Source organism: Struthio camelus, chromosome W, assembly GCF_040807025.1.
Source record: "Struthio camelus isolate bStrCam1 chromosome W, bStrCam1.hap1, whole genome shotgun sequence".
Taxonomy (NCBI): Eukaryota; Metazoa; Chordata; class Aves; order Struthioniformes; family Struthionidae; genus Struthio; species Struthio camelus.
In genome coordinates this window covers 17,543,512-17,561,818 of record NC_090981.1, presented here as the reverse complement: position 1 = coordinate 17,561,818, position 18,307 = coordinate 17,543,512, and the positions used below count along the sequence as shown (strand labels likewise).

General features: G+C 41.6%; 1 protein-coding gene across 9 annotated transcripts in view; it reads left to right on the top strand.

Annotated features, from left to right (window-relative positions):
* Nucleotides 1-18,307, top strand: part of LOC138060850 (tyrosine-protein kinase transmembrane receptor ROR2) — a 149,624-nt gene that overhangs the window by 90,648 nt on the left and 40,669 nt on the right. For all 9 annotated transcript variants that reach the window (XM_068925435.1, XM_068925438.1, XM_068925436.1 and 6 more), the window contains one exon: nucleotides 13,629-13,706. In XM_068925435.1, the coding sequence (XP_068781536.1) occupies nucleotides 13,634-13,706 (73 nt within the window). In that variant the 5' untranslated portion in view covers nucleotides 13,629-13,633. The remainder of the gene's footprint in view (nucleotides 1-13,628; nucleotides 13,707-18,307) is intronic.

Sequence of the window (18,307 nt, the reverse complement as noted above, 5' to 3'; positions counted from 1 at the left end):
TTATCTACGTTCATAGTGCTGGACTGTAAATCACTGAGTCTCTTTCATGTTAGCTGCCTTGTAGAAAATCTAAGAGGCAGCGCATAGCGGAAGGTCCAGAGAAGCTTTTCCCTGGTGCATTCTTAATTTGATATCTAGTGATAGAAAGTGCAGGGCCTACAAATAGGCACTCCGGTCTTTTCGAAGGTGCGTTTCTTTAACTGTCTGTTAGGCCGCTGATGTGTTAGGTTATGGTTACCATGTTGCTTGATGCTTAGAATAGAATTTCCCAAGTATTTTCCCAAAGGATGCAGGTAACATACCAGGAAAATGAACTTTCCGACCTTAGTACCACAGTATCAGTGACCTAATGCAGGCACTCTCTGTTCCTCTCTGAATAGAAGGATTTTAAAAATTGGCTCTAGTTGAATATTGTTACAGGAAAATGTAAAAATTCTCATATATACCCAAAGAGTGAGAAGGAAACAGCTGGGTGCTCACAGAAGCAAATGTTGGAAATAAAAGGCGTTTTTTTTAAAGATAATTGCTGAGAAATTCATGCCTAATAGAACTAGAGAAAAAAATTTCTGTTTCCACAGTTACAAAACTGCTGGCTAACATAATAAACCTTCCTTGTCATCTATGCCATGATGGGTCCCCTCTGACCACATTATTGACGGCATCTCTGTGAACGCTAGCAAGAATACCTAGCGGTTGCTAATTTTTACGGTAGTCTTCTGCGATGCAAATTTTTTTTTTTACTAGAAGTAAGGCTGAGCCCCCAAGCAATCATCAAATGACTATTTCTAGCTCTGTGAAGCCGTGGCAGGTTGAGCTGAAGTGTGACCAGGCATATTTCATAACAGGAAGCCTATGTTTTTGATGCTGGCTTCGTATTAATGTTGGCTAGTACCAGCAGCAAAATGGTCAGATGTGGGAGAAGAAATGCACTCTGCTTTGAAGTCATCTCGCCAGCTGACTGTCTCACGCTGTCATGAGTTTCCCTCTGTGGCACCACTTGCCAGGGCATGCTGCTCTCCCTGCAAAGACTCAGCTCCTTTTGATCTCGACTGAGCCCCGGCTCCGCGTGTGCCAAGCCTGGGCCGCCGTCACGTCCGATTCTGGTGGTTCCCTCACTGATTCAGCCGCTCTGCCAAATGCTGCCGGTCGCAGCCAGTGCCGATAACTACGTGACGGACTCGGTGCCTGCCAGACCTAGGTGGACTTAGATAGCACAAAGTGGCCTGGTTATACGTGATCACAAGGATGGAAAGATGCGGTTGTACTTTTTAATGCCCGGAAAACCAGTTATCTCGTTTTCTGACATCTGTTTCCCAAGAAGGCACTGTAGCTAGCTAAACGTCTCTGCTAGATGGATATTAGTAGTAGTTTAGGCTAAGTAGGAGCATTTGCAGTTAAAACGTAGCCTGTGAAGCTTAGTAGGTCTTTCCTTGGCACAATAGGTGCCAACAATGTGTGCGCTGTGCCTATGTACATCACGCAAAAGGGCTGCTGTGCTGAAGCTTCGTCACCAACAGAAGTCTTGGCACGGCCTACAGGTTCTTAAAATGGTCCATTAATGTTATTCCCTGTTATAATGGCTGCTGTACTGGCTGCATGTAAAGACGTGTCTCTGATTCTGCGTGCTTTCCCGCTTATAGAGTTAGCAGTCTGTTGCTTTGCTTTGGAGCTAATGCCGTTTTCCAGTCGTCCACAGGTAACGTGAAGGAAGGCAACTGCTTATACACTTGGAACAATTTATTTGGCAATTGCTCATGCTTGTTACAAAAAGTTCACGTGTGAGGACGTTTAGATTGTCATGGTTGGCTTTTGCTTGCAAAATTTGATGGTAATGTATAACACAAGAAAGTAATACCTGTGCAAATATTTGCTTAAGGATAATGAAAACCACAGCTGTCCATTTTGATTAAGTAAACAGTGGTTGCAAGGGAACGTATCAAGTACAAAAGTAACATTTGGATCTGTGCAGAGTACCTGCTCTGTATATTTTGAAACCTTCAATTGTAATGAAATGCCTTAAAATAGAATACATATTTTTTCCTAATCTGAATTCTCACTGTAAGGAGGAATATTCTTCTTCCCTAAAACACGGTCTCTCGCCAGTGCCAAAGCTGAGGGAAGCGCGTTCCAAGTCAGAAGCGTGAGGAGTAATGGGCAGCGTGCTCAGCAGTTGCTTGGAGGAGCCGTCAGCTTTGGTGTCCTCCCTGCTTTAGGAGTGGAACCAATCAATTTTCCAGCAGTAAATATCGGTGGTTGCCCGCAGCTTGTTCCACTCCTGTACACGATGACACCTGGAACAGTTTATTCACAGGCGAGAGCTTTTTTGTTGCCCTTGTTAAAAATAAGAGGCTCTCACTTGAGGCGTGGGGCTTTTTTTGAGGACGTGCCTCGGAAATCTCAACTATGTTCGTCTGCGACTTTCAAACAAGATTTGTTCAATATATGGGTAAGAGTGTAGGTGGTGGCTCAGCTCCATGTGTTGACCCTGGTATCTAAAAGTAGGCTGTGCTGTTCCTAGCTTAGATGTCACGGAGAGAGACGTTTTATAGTCCCATTTTCATGGTGCAGCAGCAGAACTGACCCATGTGATCATCCAGAAACGATGGTAGCCCTACCAGTCACGACAAGTAAGTAGGAAAGCTGTAAGTTTGTAAAACAGGAGTTTTACACACGCAAGATTCAGAGCTTTCCAGTGGGAGAACGCTAGTTTTAAAATGACGTTCTGCATTTTGCATGACCGTGGTGTCTAGGATTTGTTAAAATGGCAGAGCGGCCGTGGCCTGAAGCGCTGCTGTTGGAGCTAACTCATAGTAAAGTGATTATGGCGATTAGCACCAGTTACAATTGTTAAGCTGGATGATAACAAAAGATATTGGGAGCTCAGGACGTCCCTGGCTGGCCTGGGGGAAAATGCAGCAGTTTGGTGCCAAGCACCAGGTGCTTTGGAGCTGCCCGCTGGTGGGTGCCACGGCTGTGCTGGGTGCTGCTGCTGTGCTGGGCGCTCCTGTGTGTCTTTGTGGCCTTCAAAATGACCACGTTGGGCTAGTGTCAGTGGGACGGTGTCCGGGTTTGCGCTTAGCTGCTATGCTATCCACCCGCCAGAGGCTGCGTGGATTTACTTTTGGAAGCACCCTGGCCATTCTGTTTTGTGCCTTGGGGCTCTCCTCCTTTTTAATTACTATTTTTAAGGAAAGAGCAAACATCTGATATGCCATCTCTTCTCATGCAGGGAAGTGTTGCTTGGCTCTGTTAATTAAAAATAAATAAAGAAGAACAACTACGTCAAAGAGGTCAATTTAGGCAGTGGAGCTAATTTTTTTTTTTTCTCCTGCACCAGTTAAGGTAGTTTCAATAACAGGAGAAGGAGAAATGGGAGTTTCTTTTAAGGTAGGCAGCCTCTTCTACTTTATGCACTCAGTTACAGTCAAACAGATTCTGCAATAGAGAAAAAAGATCTAGGTCCCATCTAGACCAGGTGAGCAGCATGTTAGCAGAAGTATTTCGTGTTTTAGATGCTCTAAAGTGGAGAGTATAAATGAATAATTCCACTCCATGAAAGTCTGGAAAGAAATAGTAAAACAAATCAATCAATCTTCTTTTAAAATTGTAATTAAAATAACTGGATTGTGCTCTTCAAGCATTAAAATGTAGACCAGCTCTTTATTTCCTATAAATCCTGGAATCCCTCCTTGTCTTCATTCCCCCCCCTTTTCTACACATGCACACGCGCACACACGTGACAACGTTTAGGTTGTTGATGGCTGAGCAAGCACTCACAGTGATCCCGTGTGCCGTGCTCGGACGCAGACCGACCCCCTCTATACTTGCTCCTTGGCCATCAGCGCAAGTTGAACTGTTAGTAGGAGGTGGAGAGAAATTCCTCTTTTTTTTTTTTTTTTGAGCACATAGGCCATAAATAATTACTAGGTATAAAGAGGGCTTTCACTAGAAAATTAAGGATTTTAAGAGGCTGATCTAGCAGCTGGGATACTTTCTTTTTCTGTGTATTAAAAATAATTTTGCTGTGTCCAAGAAATGAAACCGTTGTGTTTAACTTTATGCCAACTGGTCATGAGCAAAACCTGTAGCTGAAATAATGTTGACTGAAGAGCAGCTGCTGCTCTTTGAATACCGTATTCAGTGTTACATGCAGCATAACTTTGTAAAAGCATGTTCTACTATGACTTAGTGGAGACAAATCCCAAAAGGGTAATGCTCTAGAGAGCCAGAAATGTACTTTTCTATCTACCTAAGATTTTCAGAAATTGTGGTGCTAACTGAAGCTAAGAGTCTAAGGCTCTATTTAACCAGTGAGTCTAAGCCTCTATTTAAGAAGTGAGTCTAAGCATCTATTTAACAAGTATTATTTAATGACTCCTTTGCCAACTTTTGTTTCTCAGAATCGCGGTGAGCCACCAAGCTCTCCTTTAGGCACCAAAGTTTCCTGAATTAGTATTTAGTATCAAGCCCATGCGTCTGAGCATCAGTTATGCATTTGTCTCCATTGCACCCATGTGTCAGGAAGGGGGAGATGATAGTGCTTCCTCCTAAGTACTTTATCATTCAAAAAAAGCTCTGATATTGGTCAATGCGAATGTGTTATTTGCTCTTGGTATTTTCAGGAGAGCAGGGTGGCTAGAAAGAGCCCTATCTGCTAAACCTGATGTTGTGTTTTCCACTTTGAAAATAAAACAAACTGTAGGAAGGATTTTTACACTCGCTGTAGTTCCCCTGCCCCTTGAGGTCAACCAAGTCAGAATAACCATTCGGATACGTAGTAGCAAATTTACTTCATGTTCTCCTAAACTCAGTTGTGACCTGGGCTATTTTTGTATTACCTGGTAGACTGAGGTGGATTCATGTTGTTTTGTTTCTAATACTGGAAGGCACTTAAGCGCGCTTGGAAATAAGTATATTTTCAAGCGTTCTGCCTGTCTAAGAGTGTTTCTCTGAATTGAAGTCTTAAAGATTTCAGCCTAGGGCTGCAAACAGAGCTGGTATTTTTGGTTTATAAATTATTTTTCAGAGAGAACTAGAGAGAAAAAAAAAGAGCACTGTGAAAATCGTTGTTTTTCCCAGTTGATGGAGTGTTATACTCATAAATCATGATTATTTTCAGCCTTTTGGTTGAGACTATTTTGTTTTCACAGCCAGAAGCAGTAAAATAATCAATCATGTAATAATGCCACGGATAATTATCATGTTGCCTGGTGTTCTTTGAGCTACTGCAGGTGTGTTCAGAGCCTCTATTGGTTGTGTTTAAACGGTGATTTTACGGCTGAGGTGGTGAAGAGCTCTGGTATGTATATACAATTGCTTTCCCTTTCTTTTTTTTTTTTTTAAAACATAATGCATAACCACCGAAGACTGTTTGTTATGAAATCCAGAACCACTTGTATTTTTTTTTCCCATGCTTCAAGGCTTTTTATATGCTCCTTAACATATTGACTTGGACTGCTTAGCAGGGAGACGGTTGTGTGGAAAAGCCATGTTTGCGATAGCTAGGGGGCTCGATTGCGTGGTTGCTAAATGAGAAATGACGATGAAATGAGTTTGTGGTTGAAAAAGCCTCGAGTAATTTCTACTGTAAAACCTGTAGGGTTCTTTCTTATTTGTTAAGCCTTCAGAATACTTTCATTGGCCCAATGATTTCTCAATGTGTTTCCAAATAGCGTGTTGATCTCCTGCCCTTCTTGACCGGGCGCGAGGCTAGTGCTCTGCAGCAGGCTGTGGAGTTTCTCCCCGTAGCGCGCGGGAGCGCAGTGTAACCCTGCGACTGCGTGATCGGCTCGAAGTGGCGGAAATGATCGCAGCCATCCAAAAGCCGTGCCTCGCCTCCCCTCGGCCCTGCCCCTCGCTGCCGTGCCGCTCCCTTCCTCCAGCGGACGCAAACGCTCCCCGTTTTTTTTTTCTCCTTAACGTTATGCGGCGCCGGGAACCACATGAGGGAACTAACCTTTCCCCCCCGGGCACCGGAGGTACCAAAGATGAAGGGATGTATTCTGCAGCCGTGCGATTGAGGTGCCCGCACGCTTTTGAAAATCCCCGCAGACATCTGTCTGCATCTTTTGGCATCGGATACTTGGAGCAATCTGGCCTGGGCTGACTTGGCCAGGACGTTGCAGGAAGTCCCGAGAGCTGAGAGTCGGATTTGGCTCTTCCGCAGTGTAGGCTGGGTCCCTGTTTGATGAGCTCCGCTCGGTGTCGCGAAACAAGAGCGGATGGATTTTATCTCAGCTTTAGGAAAAGATTAGTTTGGCTGCGAACTGGTGCAATAATTTGTAGTCCGTAGGTTATCTTCTTGAGAAGCTCGTCGGGTGCTGAAAATGGTGGCTTCAGAGGAGCATCTTCTCATCCGCAGAAGCTGCTTGTTTTTCTGTAATGTAAATAGCTGTTAATGTGGGGGGTCCTCCGTGAACGGAATGAGTGATCTCTGAACAAATTTTTATCTTTAGTTTTGTCTCACTGATGTGTCTGCATTCCCATTGTTAAGTAACAAATATGATTTCAAGGAGAAAGAATCTAAAGTATGTAACGACTTAGCTCAAAAATTAGAGAAAATGAAAATGCAGCTGTGTGGTTAATGCAAAATATGCATTAACAGTATGAGGCATACAAATAAATCAAAGTATTTGCTGAACTCTCTGTATGAATCCCTGGTAATTTGACTTTTTTAATGACTTATCTGATTTGGTTCTTTTAACGCTGACTTTGTAGTACTTGGGGAGGCGCCTGGCTGATGAGTCAGAGGATAAACTGTACATCTTCAGTATCCTTTTTTTTTTGGTTTTGGAGGTTCACTGCGGCTCTGTGGGGAACTCAAGAGCCGTCCCTTCTCTGCAGTTTTGTCCGATGGCCAGCTCATTTCTTTTGCTGCGTTTTTAAGTGGTATGATGCCAGGCTCACAGGGATTGTTTTATTAAAGGAAGAAGTTCCTGCAGGAGCTTTGTGAAGTCCATAAAGCAGCTATTTCATCATGCACTTGACTACAGGTTTTGCGACACAGGCAAACCACTGTATCTCGCATCAGTCTGGGAACAGACATTCACACCGATATAGATTAATGCAATATGCAGATTCCCTCTTTATGAATTTAAGTGACACAGCGTTATCAAGTTGCAGGGTTTTGAAGCCCTGTTAAGGTGTGTTTGACAAATGAGCTCTCACTGTTCACAATGAAGATGATTTTGTGTGTTTGGAATTTCATTTTAATTTAATGCAAACTTTTCTATCCAAAACAAATAATAAAGCCCTTTTCGTTGCCACAGCTCCTAAACCTCAGATCTCCACCCTTGTCCCCTTACGTAGTTCATATGTTTTGCCATAGTGCATTTTTCCTGATACTTACTGAAATTAAACCATTTCCATACAGCTAGTAGGTAAAATAGACCAAAATCTAAAGGGAGGAAAGTTTACAGTAATGAAACGAGAGATGTGCTTTCATAAGGAATGCTTATAAATTGTGGGAATTTTTTCTATGTAACTGAACCTTGGCTCTTGTAAAATGGTTTCTTGTTTGCGTTTTCCGCCAGCTTTCAGAAGGCTCTGTTACTTGCATGTTAGTGTTGGTCTTACTTTAAACATGTTTGTTTAATGTTATTTTGGTGGGTTTTTTGTTGTTTTAACGCAGCAGACGTACAAAAGCTGACCCCGCGTCTAACTGCCTCCTAGTCAAAGCTTTTTACTGTGATGAATTTAGCAGACACTCGTTTGAGGGTGGTTTCTGGATGGCTAAAAATTAGATTAGAATAGTTCAGGTGTCTCTGCGGTAGCGATGTCTATATACCCTGCCAATAGCACGTTTTGCTCCTGCCAGCAAGCCAGGCCATGCCCATTTTTAAGACTGCACACTCGTCTTGAGTGGAGCAACTGCAACAAAAAGCGCAGCTCATTTTTCCCCCTCACCTTCAACTATTTTCATGTGAAACTGCGACAGTCAAGTGACGCAGGCCATGGAGCTTCCACGCTGCCACCGCCGGGAAAGGGCCGCGTACTGATTTTGTGCTCCTAACTGCATCTTTTGTGGACTGTTCACCCGCCGCCCCCTTCCAGGTTTGCCAAGCCCCCTCTCTGCAACTGGTTGCCGGGGGCTGCAGATGTTGGAAGAGCGGAGCTGCAATGAAAGGCCCTGATTCAGCAAGCCAAGTAACCGGCCTCCCCCCCGGCCAAAGTAATCAGATTGGCAGCCGAATCAAAGCGTACAGTGAGCCCTTTGTCTGGGCGCTCCAGAGGTTCCTAATTGACAGGAGGTCAGCACAGTTTTATGAAGAAAAGAACAGAGTATTAGGAGGTATTAAGCTGAAGAGAGTCAGGGAGTTGAGTGGGTTTTTTTTTTTTTATTATCGGAATAAAGTTAGAACCTGAGCCGAAGGTTACGGCAGCGAGAAGCAAAGGCTGCGCGTTGCTGTTTCAGTCGGCGCACAGTTTCAGCTCCAGGCGTAGCGTTATTGGTAAGTGGAAGGAAGACAAGTCAGTGACTTCCCTAACTGTGGCTGAGTGCAATTGTTAGGGTTGAAAGATTTATTCCTAAGCTTTGGCAGTTAGCGTGCAGTGACAGAGGAATAGTTGTTTTTTCTCACAGAGTTGTAAGACGGCAAAAGATCTTAAGGGGTCCTGTTTCACCCTAGGAAAAAGAAGAATTGATGGTGTCTATGCAATATCCCATGCAATAGAAGCTTGCCTAAAGGCTACCTCGTCTTTGAAGACCTGTAGTGTTGACTTTGTTGCCTGTTTGTGCAATCTACACCAGTGCTACACTATTCATAACGTTAGAAAGCTTTTTCCTGATGTCTAGCAGTAAATCTTCTTTGCTACAGTCTAAGTGCATTACTTCTGGTATCATGCACCCTGGAAAATTTCTTCCATGGGGACCTATGTATTGGAGAATGCCAGCTCTCAGTCTGGACTTAATTTTCTCTCCTTCTGGCTAAGTGGTCTAAATCATTCATTTTTCCCTGTGTGTTGGTCGCGTTTTCTAGACCATCCTCATGGCACTAGTTGTAGTCTTTCAGTTTGATCCAATATTCTTTTATACTATCTGAAAATGTGGTACGCAAAACCTGGAGAAAGTGCTCCAGGCCTTACTAATGCCGAGTAGATGGGAAGGATGACCACTGGGTGCATGTCCCAGTATGAAGTTTGCCTTGTTTACAGTAACTTGTGATTGTTGACTTGTGTTCAATTCTAATCCATGTAAGCCAGTTCAGTGTTGGCTTCTATGTTGGTTATTACTCATCTCTTTGTTTTAGTGTAAATAACTTATTTTTCTATTGTTTTTCCCAGGAATTGATGTTAAGCTGATGGGTCTATAATTGTCTGGCACTCCATTTTACCCTTTTAAATAAATAATAGGAACTATTTGTGCAATTTCCAGTCTTTCAGGATCTCATCTGCACTCTGCAAGACCTGAAAGACAGCTATTAACATTGCATGACATTGCATCAGCCAGCTCTTAACTGCTCTAAATTAATCAAGCGCTCTCTTCTTGAATATACCTGACTCGCTTATTCTCTTTCTGCTTGAGGCTGAGGCCTTGTCTTGTCCTTGCTAGCAATTATGGTAACAGCCCGCTTGTGACTGGCTTTTTTAGTAAAGATTAATGCATTGTTTTTATGGCTGTTTAGAGCCATGAGCATTTGGAAGTCTTGTTCATTGCAATTACCTCTCAAATACCAGATGATCTCTGAACTCCTAACCATTTCAGAAGGAAAAAGTGAATTATTTTATGGTGAATGGTGTATGCCCTGTGAGTTGACATTGTGGTCATTTGGGCAATTTAGTTTTTGAGTGTGTGAAAGGACATGCCTGTCTCCATAGTACACGATGTGTGGTTGTGTGCGTCACCGGTTCTCAGCGCCCAAAATGCGGCAGTGGGGCTGCCTCCCCTTGGTTCCTTCTCCGGAAAGAAACCTTCCTCAAATTCTAACTTTAAAATGTCTTTTTTTATTTTTTAAGAGAAGGGGATTGACAAAAGAAGGGATAATTATTTATATTCAAATTTGGAGAAGAGTTTGCTATACTGCTTGTTTTCTTGCTGCAGTTTGCTGTAGTAAGCCAAAGAGACAGAATATTAAAATATGGGATGACGACTTGAAATATGCTTTCTCTTTTAGTAAAATTAGTCATTTAAGTTTTTCTTTGAATTCAAATAGCTTGCTTCATTGCCCAGAAAATTTAAGAAAGTTTAAGAACAGGGCAGGCTTATATAATACTTCCTCTGAGATTTTTCCTAGCCTCTAACCATTTCTGTTTAATAATATCTGTTTGTAGCTTGCTGATAATTTGTGCTTATTGCAGTTTGCTCACTTGCAAGTTACCTTTTTTCCTTAGTATTGTATGACAATGCTGTAGTTGTCATGTATATGAAAAAGATGCAGGAGAGCATGTAAAAATGCCAGGAAAAAAAATGAAAATAGGAGGAAGAAAAGCAAAATGGGATACCCAAGCTGGAAACTTGGAAAAAGGGAAACAGGATTTAAGTTAAGAATCAGAGATGTAGGCAGGAGCACAGTGATGTAGGGTCCTTTAAACAAGTATGAGGGTATAGACTTGTATAAGTCAACGAAGGGTTGGTGATGGCACATGATAACAGGGTGATATCTGCGCTACAGTTAGGGGAATTAAGGAGAGGAGGCAGCAAGGATTATTATCTACTGGGCACAGCACCATGGTCTCACTCGTAGCAGGAAAAATTGCACTTAAGTTAGGAATTCAAAATCAGAAAGACTAGAGAAAATTATTCAACAGGAGCGGACAGGACTTTTCCTCTGAGCAGTGCTTTGACTGCAAGATTCCTTTATACTGGTTAACTGAAGAGGAAGCAGCTTTCTTTGGTTGTAGTGACATTTTGGTAACCTGATCTGATCTGAGCAACATTTATAGGGTAAAAGACTTGTAATTTTTCATGTTGATAATAAGTTTGTAGTGTCCTAAGCCGGAGTTCAGAAACTTCAGGGTTAAGACTGAGAGTTCAGAATAAATGTGGTCTAAGTGGAAAGTTTAGAGTGTAGAAAACATAAACATTTCTTTCATAAAAAACATTTTAGGCGAAAGACCTTTTTTGTATTTATAATTTACAGAATGCACAAAGGATTTTCAATTTTGATGTTGCTTAGTCAAGACTTTGCTGGTAGGTGCTGTCTGTGGTTTGCAATTATCCTTTCTGATAAAGCACATCTGGAGATAAATGTTCCTGCCAGACACAAACATAGCAAAGCACAAGAATGAATCACACAAAACTATTAAAACATTTTTTCAAATCAGCAACTGCTTTTGTCCCTTTCCATCTTTAACTGAAAAGCTTTACATAATCAAGAGACATGGGCCTGAGAAGGAGGGAAAAGAGAGGAAGAACTTTCTGTGTTCATTCCTCTGAATTTTGAATGTCTTTTCCTGTTAAGAATACCACTAAATGACTGAACCACCATAAAGCTGAGCATGTGGCATTAAAGCAAAAGTGGCACTCCGACTGTGGGCAGCTGGGAGTCTGGAGAAGGACCGAATCTAAGATAGTCAGATGTCCTTGAGAATGGGTTTCTATAAATAATGTATTATCCTGGAAATCCTGGTGGATTCCGATCGCCTGAACGTCCCAAGCGCAGGTGCACGTGGCCTGAAAGAACAGTCACGTGTCCTGCTCTGCTGGTTGTTCCAAGGTCTCATCTGAAATCTTGGTTTTCTCTCCACTGCGTCTGGTAAGTGGTGATATCCCATTCAAAACTCCTTGTGGGACTTAGAGGAGGTCAAGCAGAAGCAAGGGAATAGATGTGAGCTTGCTGTGCTGCCCCGCAGTGAAAACAAGAGGTAATTTTTCTCTGCTGGAATTTGACAGAGGTACCCCTATCATGCATTTATCAGTTCACCCCAAATCAAACACATCAGCAAAACTCCTGTATAGAAGAGACTCAGACTTTGAGCCTGCCCCATGCCCTGCACTTCACTCAGGGGTAAAGACCAAGTGGGACAGAACTGGCAATAGCAGTTGAAGGTGCCACTGCCTTTGGCCACCCATTCCCATTTCCCCCTCCCTTTTTGCAGCTGCAGACTTCTGTAGCCCAACACCAGGAGTGGTAGATGATGTCTGCCCGTGGCTCAGCTGTTCCAGTTGAAAGGAGCTTGTCTTACCATGGGTAGAGCCCCATCTTCCCAGCTCGGCTGGGAACGAGCTCACTTTCATTTGACATCAATAGTGTGGGGCTGGTAGCCTCAAACACTGGGAGAAGAAGGGAGAGATGGGGTAATGACAAGGTGGCAGTAATGTCACAGAATAACTTCAGACCCACCGCACAGTAGAGGATGTCTCTGCTTCCAGTGTTTCACCTGGTAAACTTGAAGGCAAATTGTCTAAGCCTTCTGTTCTCAAATAATGGGTACAAGTATAACAGGAAGAAAAATGACAGTCTCAATTATTTTCTTCTTTAACGTTTTGGGGGGCAAGATAGAGATGGGGCTACCTGTGTGTCACTGCTGTGACTTTGAGTCAGAACGTCGTCGAAGGGTTTATTTACTCCGAAGGAAGGGGAACGGGCACAACAAGAAGAGTGAGAACCTTTTATTTAGTTCCAGTTTGCACAAAAATATCGCCATGAACACACCTGCCTAAATGAGTTTCAGATTTGTCACTTCGGGAATCCTGCCGACCTTAGATTTGCATGCTGTGTCTTAGTGATTTGCTGAAGCAAGCAGGAACTTGGATGTCTAAATCTTGCTATCTGCACCCACAAGCAATTGCTGCTGCAGGACAGCGAGTACAAATTACTGAGGATACAAAAATACAGGCGATGTCATTTGAGAAGTTGTTTCAGTAAAAGCAAGCCTGTAACTTTATCTGATTTATAAATTGAGCTCTATTGCTCATAGAATGGTATTTTTAAAAGGAAGAAGGGCCAGGCAAACCCGGAGTTTATAATTAGTCCAGTTTCTGTAGGACCTGCAAAAGCAGAGGACCCTGTAAGTGTTCTCTGCTGGCTCTGCAGGAACTGCGAGCTAGCAAACACTGTTTGTAGTTTGTGCTGAGATATTTTAGATACAACTAAGCAGGACAAGCAAAAAGAAATTTATTTCATCACTGTTAGGAATGCTTCGGATGATGGTCATGAGTTCAGTATAGTTCAGTTTATGCAAAAGTGGTAAAATCATCAGGGAGAAATATTAGATTGTTAAGCTTACATTTGTGGGATATGTTGTTTAGAAGTGTAGCTCAGCATAGGATAAGAAAACCAGCAGAGATGACGGGTCTAACCTGTGAAAAAAGAATTTGAATTACTGTAATGTAAGTTCAATAGTATATTTATGCCCTTTTGTACTTGGCGATTGTCAGGAAGGTTCTGGAGCTGCTTAGGTTGCGGGGCCACTGCTGCTTCAGGAAATTTTTGAATTCTTTGTAAAACTGTGAATTTTATTTAGGTGAGAACTGGAATGTATTTTATAATGCTGTCCGCCAAGCACAGGTTGTTCCACAGAACTAAATTACTGAGAAGTTTTCTAATCTGCAGTGGATAAATCCTGATCTCCTTGTTAGTAGGTGGGACCAGGATTTGGACCAAATGAGTCGCACAACTCTCCATCTTAATTCTGTTAAAGAGGAGAAAGACCTAACACCTAAATTCAACAGTTTTTTTCCTTCCTAGGTGAAATGGAAATTCCAGATTCAAATGACCCCTTAGGTCAAGTGGATGGACTTGAGAGACCAGTTCCAACACCCAAAGGTAAAATTAAGTTCGCATAATAAAATTAAGAGTTCGCATACTCTTTTTTTTTTTTTTTTAAGTGTAAACATCCTTTGGAAAGCACCAGCAAAATCCTATTACTATACATTTATTTGATTTACCTGTGAATAAGTGTCTGCAAGAAAGATAGTCTCACGTGACTTCATACTCTTGACTCTAAGCAGGGATATTAACTAGGTTTCAGGAGTCTATAAAACTTAATTTTTAAGCATGTTCTTAAAGCTTAGGCAGAGGCAGTAGATGATTGACCCAATAGAGAGGGCTGTTGTTATTACTTGCCATACTGTCTCTGCGGTGGCTGCCGTGAAAAGAATTTGATTTTTTTACAGTACCACATTTGGTATCTGTGTATAAATGTAAAGAATCGGTATATCTATCTTTGTTTTAGATAATTAAATCTAACCCATGACAACACAAGAATGCTTACTTTTTAAGTCGCTCTGAGTGTCAGCGATTTTTTAAAAGCACACTGTAATGCCAAAATTTCTAGTAAGTTGTTGGTTAGCATGAATTATGTTATACTTTGTCACACTTGAACCATAGGTCCAATTTCTATTCTTGGTTCTGTAAGTTTTCTCATTAGCGAATGTGCATCTTCACTGCAAACTGTGATTCCAGTTAAATGGTGCAACTTCCTAAAGTAGAAGAATTTCAGTGTTTTACCTGAGAAACATATGTGAGACAGAAGAAATCCAAAATTAGTTTTTAGTTTTCTTAATTGTAATACAGATTTTTTTTAGTATGGATGTACTGTCATAGGAAAGTCACCCCTTATACTTAGCAAAAATGACAGATAGTTTCGTTAGCATGAAGAACTTGACCTGCTTTCTGCCTTATCATTAGCTGTCTCAGCAAGATGAGAATATGTTGAGGCCTAAAAAGCTCTGCGATGCTGGCCAGACTTTTCTCTTGGAGTTTCTCTTTCAGAAGAACGTAAAATTTTGAGAAGATTTTGGAATACAGTTGCTGCTCTCGTAGTATCCCATATAATGTAATCCATTTTATTGTACTTCACCTTAAAGCTGGTTGGACTGCTACCTCAGCTATGCCTATTAGAAGAGTGTTCAGAACCTTACATTAATTTTCCATTACTTTCTATCCTTAATTAGAGAGAAAAAATAGCATGGATTAAAAAAAATGGCATGTTTACTTTTGCATATCTCGAACTTGGTTCCTAGTGGTTGTTGCTGTGGGATGCTGGGTCCCTGCCATGTGGGAAGAAGACTCATTGCACTCCTCTTCCCAACCCTCTCCCCGTTCGTGAAGCTCACAGATTGTTTTAAACTGTTGTCCTCTGTTATGGGAATAAATTTAAATAACACAGTCGTTTCTGTCAGCAGCATTGCATACTATAGCTGTTTTATCCACTCTGCACTCAAGTACCCACTACTTCTGATGGAAAAGGGTCCACGTTTAATCTGTAACTGTGTCCAACAGGCTTGTTTACTTGGCAAGTTAATCCCATTTTGCTCTTTTGTTATGTCTGGACTTTTAAGACTGCAGACATGAAAGAAAATGATTTTTTGTGTGACACTGCTTGGTAAAATTCTTGCCCAGAAAGGAGTTACAGTTATTTCCTTTTTTTATGTGGAGCCACAGGCAATACCTGTCTGAGGAAGTGATTAATCACATCTCGAACATTTCTACATCATAAGGATTTTGTATTTCCTTCAGAAAAAAAAAGAGACCCTTGTTCTTATATGACTCATTGCTATAGAATCACTTGCTCGTTTCCAGCATGCATGGTCTAGAAATGGTCTCATTTTGCTCCACTCTGGCTTTTGGGGCTACAAAATTCTGCAAGTAAGCAAAAATCCTTTGGTTCATATTTGTTATTTCTTTGGTTTGAATCTTAACCTGTGAGTTTCTATATCATACCACTTTTGCATGAAGGTTTTGTTGTAAGAATCATTACATAGTTCTATTTCAGACTTTGTGCATACCATGAGACCCTTACAGAGTCCTACAGCTTCTTACGTCATGCTTCTTTCCTTCCTCCTGCTCGCTAGGAACCAACACAAAGCAATGAACTTTTGTTGTAGAAGAACTCAGGTGTACCGGATATGCTGGAATAAAAATAAAGAGATTTGAAAACAAATCTCCTCCCAGACGAGTGAATCCTTGCAAAGGTGGTCCTTTCCTCAAATCTTGATCTCAATGCAGTGACTGTTAGTGGCTTTCTGTGTTGCAACAAACTCTCCCTGGTTCCTAAAAAGTCTCTTCCTACCTGCTCTGAGATGGGACCGTGTCAGCTCCCTGCTCCTCTCTGGAGACATCACAAGCTAAAGAGATGTCAGCTGTGTCACAACTGGAAGCCAGCTGGTTTTTTTGGTAATGAGTACTGCTGGTGTGCACAGTGTTACATAGAACATTGCAGAGGAATTCACCGCTCACAATTTCATACTCTTAAAACATGCCCAAGGAAGGTATTAAAGGGTAGAATACTGACTCTTCATGCATGGATGAGCTGCCAGTAAAATCTTGCATCAGCAATGATGTCTGGTGGCAGATGTGTTGGAGCAATACACTTTAATGGTTACAGAAATGCGTGACTAAGGGCAACTTGCAGCAGCTGAGATGTTCAGATGAGGTGAGATGCTCTGGGAGACAAGATGCTTCAAGCCTCTGACCTTCAGTGTGTGGCTTCTCCACTAGTCTGTCCAGGAACTCTAGCTCCCTTGGAAAGGCTCTGTCTTTTCATCTCTCTCTCTCTCTCTCCCTCCCTCCCCCCCTCTCTCTCTCTCTCTCTCTCTCTCTCTCTCTCTTCTGGTTTTGACTAAATCAAGATGTTGAGCTCTTGCTCAACATACTACGTTTTTCTAGTTACAGGGTTCTTTTCCTGGTCAAGAAAAGCACTTAAGATAAAACCCACTTATGACTGGACTATCTTTGTTACTTTGATTTGAAATGAGGTTACATGTCAGGAGTCATTTGTATACATTCCATAGGTTTCATCTGCACACCTGGTGACTCTAAGGACAGTGCACGCCCCAACCGCGCAGTCGTGCCCCCCCAAGATCTGTCCCTAAATGGGCAGCAGCCTAGGACAGAGAGTAACTCTGTGTTCACAATCTCCACTGTGAGCTCAGACAGCAAGACCATACTACCCAGTAGGGTTAGAAGCCTGGCCTAGGAAAGATGCTCAGTCCTTTAAATACAGGAAAATATTGCTCAAAAATAAATTTCTTTCTGCAAGTAAGAGAGAGCTAATGCCACTGCCTACACTAGTTTTGGAGATTATGGCAGACCATGCTCAGATTGTGACAATGTTTCAATAGTAATTCTGCTTCATACCTCAATTGGCTGTAATTTGTTCCAAAGTACATCTGAAGTGTCCAGCTGCTTGTTTTAAGTGCATGTGACCCAAATCACTTTATTTTACATGCTTGTGGCTGCATTTTTATACATTGAGATCACATATAGTATGGAAGACCGGGTGCAAATAAGGTGATTAAATTACGCTATAAAGGTATCGCTTCATCTGGAAACACCATGTGGCGATATGTAGTTCAGTGCAGTTTCCTTAACTGCTCCCATGTACTTTGGGAGGGCTGCCAGCTTCCCTTCCATCTGCCAGCCTGGCTCCAACGTGTGGCTGCAGATTGCTCATCTTCATGTGGTGGTTCAATACAGAGGGAGAAGGGTGAAGACTTGGGAATAAGTAGTGTTTAGGAAGAGGGGCTATGCAAGAAATCAGGAGCCTTTGATATCTTTCTCCCCTCCTTATTAGGATGGCGTCTCTCAATGTTTTGCCAGAAACGGTTTATTTGTGGAAAGAGTCACTTTACTGCACTCCAGGCAGGAGCTAAGACGTGATGGTTTGACCCATGCCTCCTAAACTCTTGTACTTAAAGCAGTATTGCTCTAGAAAGAATGCTTTGAATTTTAACAGCTTTTACCTTTGTTTCCTCTTACGATTGCATTTGATTCTTCTGTAAACCCAGAACACTGTGGCATGCTTTGATATTCTTTATATTCTACCAGTCAGTTGTGTGAATATTTTATAGTTGTTACTGTATTTGTAAGAAGCCATTCCTTGCCCTGGTAAGATTAATATTAAATATGTTAATATTCTGCCATTCCATAGGCTAAGGTATTTTCTCTCTGTGTGTAGGATTTTTTGTACTTATTAGCAAAAAAAAAAAAAAGTCTTCTTATAGGAAATGATTGAATTGTTTCCTGATGGAAATATCATTACTTGAGCTACTTAAAATGGTTTCCAAAAAAAAAAAATCTTTTTTATTGGAAATGAAATTTCATTAACCTGAAAAAAATGCCCTTACTGAACTTTGTCATTTGAGAAAACTGGAGTGAGAGATCTCATGTTCTTTTATTGATATCTGAGAATGTGAAGAAAGGGTTATGTGAAGGTAAAAAAATGAAAAGGAACAAGGAGGGAGAAAAGAAAGGAAAAGCAAGGGGCTGAGGAAATGAAAATACCACATTGTTTTTTAAACAAATGGTAATGTATGTTTTTTGTTTTTTAATGATTTTGAACGTTGTATCAAAATACTTGGAAAGTTTTGACAGATGATTCTAAAAATGCTCCGGATTTTATGCAGTTATGCAGACGAAAAGTA